The sequence below is a fragment of the Pelodiscus sinensis genome, chromosome 1 (genome assembly GCF_049634645.1).
Source record: "Pelodiscus sinensis isolate JC-2024 chromosome 1, ASM4963464v1, whole genome shotgun sequence".
NCBI lineage: Eukaryota > Metazoa > Chordata > Testudines > Trionychidae > Pelodiscus > Pelodiscus sinensis.
In genome coordinates, this window is record NC_134711.1 from 329,463,792 (window position 1) to 329,472,812 (window position 9,021).

General features: G+C 47.8%; 1 protein-coding gene across 1 annotated transcript; it reads left to right on the plus strand.

The window, feature by feature from the left end:
- Window positions 1-831: 831 nt before the first annotated feature.
- Window positions 832-3,952, plus strand: LOC142829655 (olfactory receptor 52D1-like). Its single transcript, XM_075930544.1, has 3 exons — window positions 832-918; window positions 1,239-1,319; window positions 3,011-3,952. Exons 1-3 carry the CDS (start codon window positions 832-834, stop codon window positions 3,950-3,952), a joined length of 1,110 nt encoding a protein of 369 aa, XP_075786659.1.
- The last annotated feature ends 5,069 nt before the right edge of the window (window positions 3,953-9,021 follow it).

The following is a 9,021-nucleotide window of genomic DNA, read 5'->3' on the forward strand; positions in this document are numbered from 1 at the left end:
GACAGCCCCTTTCCCCCGAAAGAACAGGCTTAGTAGCGTAGATGCTTGATTTGTTACTTCTGCTTGTTAGACCAAGGGATGGGTGAAATCTGGGAGTCCTTCAAATTATCCTACATCCATATGTAGGAACTTGAATAGATGCACTTATCTGAATCAACCTTGAGCCTGCAGGGATTTCAGCTGGAGGCATCCCTTCCGCTTGAAAGGTGAGCTGGTTTGAATCAAGGAGAACTGACAGGAGAGTTGCTGAAATCTCAAACTCACAGGTCGAAAGGTGGAGACCAATCGAGCTAACAGGTGTCTGCTGTGCCCCTGAAACTGTGGTCTGAAGAAGACAAAAAGCAGTAAAAGGAATCATGTTTCTGATTCGCACTTTGGGGAAACCAGGAGTTTCTGGCTACCTCCAAGGAATGCACAGTGTGTGGGAGACAGTGGGGGTGGTCGTGCAGTGTCCAGATCACAATGGCATAGAGTCCTGAAACCAGAGGACTAGGGAAGCGGCAGCCGGGCTCATGCACAGACCAAAGTGGCCAATGGAGACAGCAGGTGTCTCACACAGTACAGTATCAGAGGGGTAGCTGTGTTAGTCTTTGTCTGCAAAAGCGGCGAGAAGTCCTGTGGCACCTTATAGACTTACTGAAATGTAGGAGCATAAGCTTTCGTGGGCAAAGACCCACATCATGAGATGCATGTGACAAAGTGAATCTTTGCCCACGTAAGCTTATGCTCCTACACTTCAGTTAGTCTATAAGGTGCCACAGGACTTCTCACACAGTAAAGTAACATGGATCACACTGTAGAAAATTCTCTCTCATACCATGTGCCATCGAGATGATTCGTGCTCCCATGAGCAACGACATTGATGCCTCATGGGTCATTGGTGAGGAAATGTCAGCACTGAAAAGCTTCCTCAGGAAGGTCAGAGTTTCCAGGGGTCTGCAGTACAGCTGGGGATGAGGCGTGATGGAATTCCAAGACCAGAAGTGACCATTGTGATTGCCAGTTCTGACTTCCCGTGTAGACAATTTTCACAGTCATATTCCCAGAGCTGCTCTTTAGAGAGAGAAACACCAAACCTTGATTTAAAAATGTTCAGTGATGAAGAACCCACCAAGGTTGTCAAGTCATGGTTCTCCTTAGCTACCTTTCGTAAATTAAACCTAATGTCCTCATTGAAGCTGTCACAACAAACAAGGTTTTCTAAACTTTTAATTTTTTTGTGTGGTTTTTCTCTTCAGTGTTATCAACATGTCTTTTGCATTGTGGACCCAGACCGGAAACAGGAGTCTGGAGCATTTGTACCAGTGCCAAACACTGAGGTACAACAAATTCTCTTGAGATTCCCCTGGTTAGCATCCCAAGGTCACGTTGGTTCTGTTGGCCCCAAGGTCACACTGGGAGCTCGTGGTTAGCTAATGATCTCTTCATGCCCCCGAATCTTGCTTAGAGTCACTGCTTCCAGCTGTGGTTGGCTATAATACAAGCACTGCTACATTCTTTGACCCTAGATTAACCAGAGGTGCAGGTTTGTAGTGTTCAATATTAAGCTTTAGTGGAGATTGTGAGATTTCTGGAGATTGGCTTGTTCCATGAAACATGTTGGTGTATTAGGCTTTCATAGATTTTATGTAACTATGAATGCTGTGATTGGATCATCTTTCTCTCTATGTAAAAATCAAAATCCTACCTGATTCTTGCTTATCTAGTGGCCTCAAGTAGCTCCTGTGGCAATGGGCTGTTCTGTCTAACTGGCCATGGAGTGAAGAACAGATGCTTGTTTATCTGTTTTCAGTGGATCATGTTTCATTGCATGTTCCCTAGTTCTTTTCTTAGTAGACAGGGTAAACACATTCTCAGTGTACTCTCTACTGGTCGGTAACATACAGTCTGTTCTCTGTAGTCTGTTCTCTACAAGTCATTAACATAAGAGTTCTCATGTCGTCGCTTATTCCTTTCCTTTGTAAGTCAACAACCCCCATCTTTTCAAACTCTCTACTTTCAAACATGCCCCCCACTATCAAACTCATCCTGGAACAATCCACACAAGAGTCCAACAATTCGTCAATCCAACAAAGAAAATAAGAGAACACCAGCGGTTAGCCCCCAGCAGCATATATCTGTGTCAGTCTGAGTCTGAGTGACATCATGGTATTGCATTTTCTGTATGATCCCCCATCCCGCGCCTCGTGGATCCCAATGTTTTGATGTATTCTGTGATGGTGAGCCCTGTGAGCAGGGTTTCCCAGAGCAGTGGGCCATGAAGCGCAGGTCTGTGTCCTGAGTTCCAACCGTTACATTAGAACCTCGGTAAGTGTTTGAGGGGTTTAAACTTTCCATCCAATGGGCAGACATACTGCAGTTGTCAACATCAATTTTCATCTGCCCCCAACCTGCTGATTCTTTCCTCAGTTAGCTCCTCTGACATCTTCTCTGGACCTGATTTTCCCCTATATAACCTGGTGCCACCTGTAAATGTTGCCACTAGCCTAGACTGCTAATAACTATAAAGCTGTTAACAATACAAATAGTTATAAAGTGTCTGATCTCCCCCTCCCTCTACTTCTGCTTAAAGGCCCCAGAGTTTTGCTCAGATTCTACCCATGCTTCCATTGTAAGCAGGGTTCCCAGAACTGTTTGTCAAAGGTACCCAGGTCCCTGTGCTGAGTTCATATAATTAAATTAGAATGTTCTTTGAAGTTTGAGGAGTTCAAGCTTTTCCCTGCAATGGGCAGACATGATGCAACTCTCAATATCAAAATTTATCTGCCATCATGTTGCTAAATAACCTGGCACAATTAGCTCTTTCTAAGAACTACTCAGGATTTGACTTTGGTCTAAATAATCTGTTGCCTTCTGTAAAAGTTACCACATCAGTACTCACTTTACTAAATTGGCAATAATTGTAATGTTTACTGTGATATTGGTTATTATGTGCAACCCCTGCTCATTGTACTTCTGTGTTTTCACAGGCGCCCTGTGCATTCCTCAACCCTGTTGTTTCATCCACTAGCTCATGGCAGCTTTCAACCTCACACCCTCTGACACATCAACATTCATCCTAGCAGGCATTCCTGGCCTGGAAGATTCTCACGTCTGGATTTCCATCCCTTTTGCTACTTGTTATATTTTCTGCCTATTGGGAAATTTCTCCATTCTGTTCGTGGTAGGCAAAGAGCAGACCCTGCACCAGCCGATGTACCTGCTCTTCTGCCTTCTGGCGCTCACAGATATCACCATGTCGACCTGCATTGTGCCAAAGGCCCTGGGTATATTTTGGTTCAATTTGAAAGTCATCACAGTGAGTGGCTGCCTCACCCAAATTACATTCACTGGCACGGCTTTTGCAATGCACTCAGGTGTCCTAGTATCAATGGGTTTCGATCGCTATGTTGCCATATGTAACCCTCTGAGATACACCACCATCCTCACCCACACACGGGTAGCTACGCTAGGGCTTCTCAGTTTAATACGAGGGATTCTCTGTATGCTGCCCGTGCCCCTACTGCTGAGCCAGCTGCCGTTCTGTGGCAACCGCATCATCTCTGATATAAACTGTCAGGCTATTCCTGTGGCCAAGATTTTATGCGGGGACCTCACATTCTACATGCTCTATGTCTTGGTGCTGGCACTTACAATTACTGGGTCAGACCTAATGCTCCTTGCCCTTTCCTACTCTCTGATCATCAGGGCCGTTCTAAGAATCTCCTCTCAGAAAGCCCACCAGAAAGCCCTCAACACCTGCACTGCTCACATCGGTGTGCTGCTCACGTCTTATACTCCCTTCTTTTTCACCCTTGTGACAAATTGGTTTGGTGAGAGCATCGCTCCTCATGTTCAAATCTTCTTGGGCAATGTCTGTGTCCTTGTCCCCACCATGCTCAACCCAATTGTATATGGAGTCAAAACCAAAGAGCTTCGTGACAAAATCAGGAAAAACTTTTGCAGATTGTGATCACATTGAGCCTCTGAATTTAAACAGTATCCCAAGAGGGGGAACCGTTACCTCCTCATTACCCAAGATTGCTCTGTCCCACTTTGGCTGAGCTCAGCATTGTGGAAGTTCATGGTCTCCGCAGCTACTCACATCTAACGTCTCACCGTTCCATCCCCAAGTTCTGCTTTCTCCATTGCCGAGTTCCTACTCTCTGATCATCACCTGGCCGGTTTCAATGTCACCTGTTATTGCACATCCCACACACCCTGTCGGTCAGCCTCTCTGTGACTTCCAGTCCACCAGAAGATACTGCAGCACTCTGGTGGTTTCCCGTTAGGCCCTGGGGGTATGTCTACACTTGTAGCCTAATTCGAACTAGGGCTGCAAATGTAGGCATTCGGAATTGCAAATCTAGCCTGGGATTTAAATATCCCAAGCTTGATTTGCATCTTCCCGGTTGGGCACCATTTTTGAAATTTTCAGGACTATCTGCCTGCGTCTACACGCGACAGGGAAATGCGCGTTCGAAATAAAGCCGTATTTCAAACTACCTGTTAAACCTCATTGCAGGTGGAATAACAGGAAGTTCGAAATAGGGCTTTATGTGGTCACCTCATCTCAAAAAGGAAATCTTGGCACTGGAAAAGTTGTAGAAAAGAGCAACATAAATGATGAGGGATTCGGAATAGGTTATGTATGAAGAGACAGAGTTTTTCTGGAAAACCCGTCGTTTTGCTGCAAAAACTCGCAGAGTGGCCATACCTCAAGTGAATTTTTGAGCAAAAAAAATCAAAAGGCTTTTGCGCAAATGCTGCTCCTCTTTCTATGAATAATAACTTTTTTTTGCCAAGAGCTCTTGCGCAAATAGGCATGTGTGGATGGGGAACAGGGTTTTTCTGTACAAAAAGAGGCAATCCGAAAAAGCCCAGGTGCCCTGGTGGCCATTCTGTAAATACCTTTCGAGGGTGCTTTCACACAATATAGATGCTCTCTTGCGCACAGTCGCATGGCGCTTTCAATGCACGTTTGCAGTGTGGACGTGCTCTTGTGCAAGAAGTTTTTGTGGAAGATCTCTTCCGCAAAAATCTTCTTGCACAAGAAGCCTGCAGTGTAGACACAGTCTGAAAGACTGGGACTTTTCATCTTTGAAAAGGGGAGACTAAGGGCATGTCTGCACAGCAAAGTTATTTCGAGATAACTTTCCTAGCATCTACACAATCCAACTGCTATTTCGAAATTAATTCAGGGCGTAGGTTTCAGGCACAATGCGAAAGGCTTGAAGCCCTGCAGCCTTGGCATTCCCTCCCCAGCCGGAGAGAGGCAGGAGGGGAGAAACCCCTCTTAGCTAACTATTTACAGACTAGCCAATTAGCCCGTCGTAAGACAGGATTTTCAGGTCTCTCCTCCTCGTTGGTCTTCTCTCCTGAGCCTCCGGTCTCTCGCTCCATCTCTCTCTCTCTATCTGTCTCTCTCTCCTCCTCCTCCTACTGCCTCCCATTCTCTCTCTTTCTCTTCTCCTCCCCCTCCTGCCTCTCACTTGGGGGACCGTGGAGCCCAAATGGCCATTTGGGCCCCACACTCCCCATGCAGCATGGGCACCCAGAGGGAACAGCCAGCATTTCAGGCAACATCGCTCCCCAGAGGAACAGCCAGCATTTCAGGCAACATCGCCCCCCAGAGGGAATAGCCAGCATTTCGGCGTTACAGACTCTCAGACATTGGGCTACTATATCTATGGGTATGTCTACACTAGCTTGGTAGTTCGAGCTAGGTAGGCAAATGAGGGCAACCGGAGTTGCAAATGAAGCCCGGGATTTAAATACCCCGGGCTTCATTTGCATCTTCACAGGCGACGCCATTTTTAAATCCCCCTTTCTCCGAACTCCATGCCCGCGGCTATACGCAGCACGTAGTAGGTAGTTCGAATTAGGATCTCTAATTCAAACTACCGGTACTCCTTATGGAACTTAACAGAGGAATCATAAAGGGGACAGTCAGTGCAGCGAGTGTCAGACAGGTGAGATTCACACGCTGACTCCTTTCTCTCTGCCTTACTGCCGTAGGAAGGAGATTTCCCCACTCTACTGAGGGGATTGTGGTGAGTTGCCTGTTGCTGCCTTAATGCTTAGTGATAAGGGCTGAGGAACTGTGTTCCATGGTTGAAATCTAGAACTATCAGGGAAGGAACGCACCACAACGGTGACTTAAAACTGTGTAGTGTTTTTTTCTCTCCAGATATATCAAGGATTTATCAGGATAAACTGGAACTACCAATGTATTGGGGAAAGTTGAGATAATGATTAGGCCTTAGAATATGTTCCTTATTCCTTGGAGTGTATTTCTATCTGTCTCAGTAGAGTTTTCTGCAGTGTGGTTTTTGAATTTCTCAGTATCACTTCAGAGATAGATCACCTGGTCTGACTTCTTGTGTAGACAATTTTCACAGTAATATTTCTAGAGTTGCTCTTTCAGGCTAAGTCACAATTCCCAATTTGTGTTTCGTTTTCCATTTTTTTTTCCCGGAAAAGGCTTTTCTGAAATTTAGCTCTTCTACACGGGCTCAAATTTTGGAAAAATGTCCCCTTTCAGAACATTCCCTATTTCTCATAAAATGAGGAATCAGGGATGCTGAAAGAACACATCTACTTTTTTGGAAACTATTCCGAAAACGTGGACACATTCCTTGGATGTGATATAGTTTATTGAGTGTAGATATAGCCTTAGAGAAAGAACACTGCACTTTGATTTAAAAATTTTCAGTGATGAAGAATCCACAATGACTCTTGGGATACTAGCCAATTAGCCCGTCATAAGACGGGATTTTCAGGTCTCTCCTCCACGTCGGTCTTCTCTCCTGAGCCTCCGGTCTCTTGCTCCATCTCTCTCTCTCTCCTCCTCCTACTGCCTCCTCCCCTCTCTCTCTCTCAGCTCTCTTCCCCCCCCTGCCTCTCACTCTCTCTTTCTCTTCTCCTTCTCCTCCTGCCTCTCACTCTCTCTTTCTCTTCTCCTCCTCCTCTTGCCTCTTTCAAAAGAGCCTTGCAGTCTAGTGGTAGCCCTTGATTTCCAGGGAGCCTTTGACAAGTTCCCTTGCCATGGGCTCTTATGTAAGTCATGGGATAAGAAGAAATGTCCTCCCGTCAATTGATAATGGCTAGAAGACAGGAAAAATTGTTCGGAATAAAGGGTCAGTTTTCAGAATAGAGAGAGGTGAATTGTGGTTTCCTCCAAGGGTCCATATTGGGATGAATCCTATTCAACGTATTTATAAATGACCTGGAAAAAGGGAAAAAGTCTGATCTACTTTTGTGTTAGTGCTTAGGGGGCTATGGGCTATTGATGCAGTAGAACTCTAATAGCTTTCAAGCTGGAATGAAAGCAGAGGAACAGCAGCCAGAACCACAGGTAGGAGAGATGCAGCCCAGACAGTAGAGCTGTGCCAGAGGCAGAGTGGTAGGGCTGATGTGGAACTGGTGCCGGGGCTGAACGGCTGTGCCAATGTGGCACCAGGGCCGAGTGACAGCAGGGAGCTGTGGTTCCATAGCCAGGACAGTGGATGCCGGCTCTGACGGAAGTAACATGGCAGCCGAGCACAATGAGCAGCCAGGGAGAGCAAGGTGGGGCCCTGGGATGGACTCTGAAGGGGGACATGAATCAGGGCAGGTGCTGAGGAGAAGGGTCCTGCCACCTACTCTCTGAGGCATGCGGCACATCCAGAGCAGGTGTCTGACGCACGGTATCAGCACGACACAGCCAGGGCCTGGGCAGGAGGCCTGGAATGAGTGAGGAACAGGCAGTGTGTCTTCTTTACATCCCATGCCCAAAAAGTGGGATTCCTTGAGTCTTTTCTGTTCGTTCTTTATTTACCTCAACATTGCAATTAAATACCTCTCATGTGGCATGGCCATAATTCACTGGTCACTGGGTCAAGGATGTCCTGGTGAAGAGAGGCCACCGAGGGCAGAGGAACCTTTGGCCCTGTCTTTAGTGAGCTCCCAGAGACTGAGGGTCAAACCTATGGCCGACTTTTGACATGGGCTGTCTGGGTGACGGCTGAGGATAAAGTACCACAGAGAGTTTGACAGCTCCCATGGAACCTGCCAGCTGCTGGGAGCCAGATGGACTATCCAGCACCCAGCCAGCTGGGCGAGAGACAGGCAGCACTGGGAGGTTTGTCCCAAGATGATTCTTGTGGAGGCAGGCGCTCAGCCAGGTCACTCCTCCAGATCAGTGCCTGTGGATGAGGGGCAGCACATGGAGCCATTGTTGTACCTGCCAGCTGCTTTCAGGAGTGCTACAGGGCCAGAGCAGGAGTAAGCCTGCCTTAACCCCACTGTTCCATTCCTGGGGCAGCTGTCTGGCCGCTCCCACGGTGGGATCCCCCAACCCTGCACTCCCCACACAAATGCTGTATCCCCAAGGCCACTCCAGAACTCACCCTGCCTCCACAGGGTCCTTTGTCCTGCTTTCCTAATGCAGGAGCCAGGTCCATCCCTGGGGCCACCACATGCTTGGTGATGGATCGACCTGGCACCCTTGGAACAAAGGACGGATGAGGGGGGCCCAGAATGTAGGGAGGTTGGGGGGCTCCCCCAGTGGGGCAGTGGATAAGGTGTGGCCCAGAGTGTAAGAAAAGCCAGCAGGCAGCAAACTGCAGCCTCCCAGCCCTTTCCCCAGATGCCAGGAGAGCAAGCAGTACAGCTATAGGCCTGGAGCACTGGGGGTGCTGGCAATGCAGCCCTAATCCCAGCTACAAAGACAGCCCTGGTGCACTTGGAGGGCAGGTAGCGCAGCCTGAGCTGGGGCCTTGCCACAGGCTGTCTGGAGCCATGGCAAAGTTCATTTCTATCTGGGCTGTACGTGGAGCAGGTCTAGGACTGCCCTGTGACCTCAGCATGTGGTACGTAATGTAGTGCTGGCAACGGACAGTCTGCTGGCCTGGTATCACACCCCCTCTCTAAACTGAACACGACCTCAACTCACCGTGCTTTGCAGGCTCAATGACTGAGCAGGACAAATAAATGCTCGGGGAAAGGTGAGGTGCTGCTCCCACTTATAAGGGGTACGGGAGCAGGGAGCGCAAGAGAGAA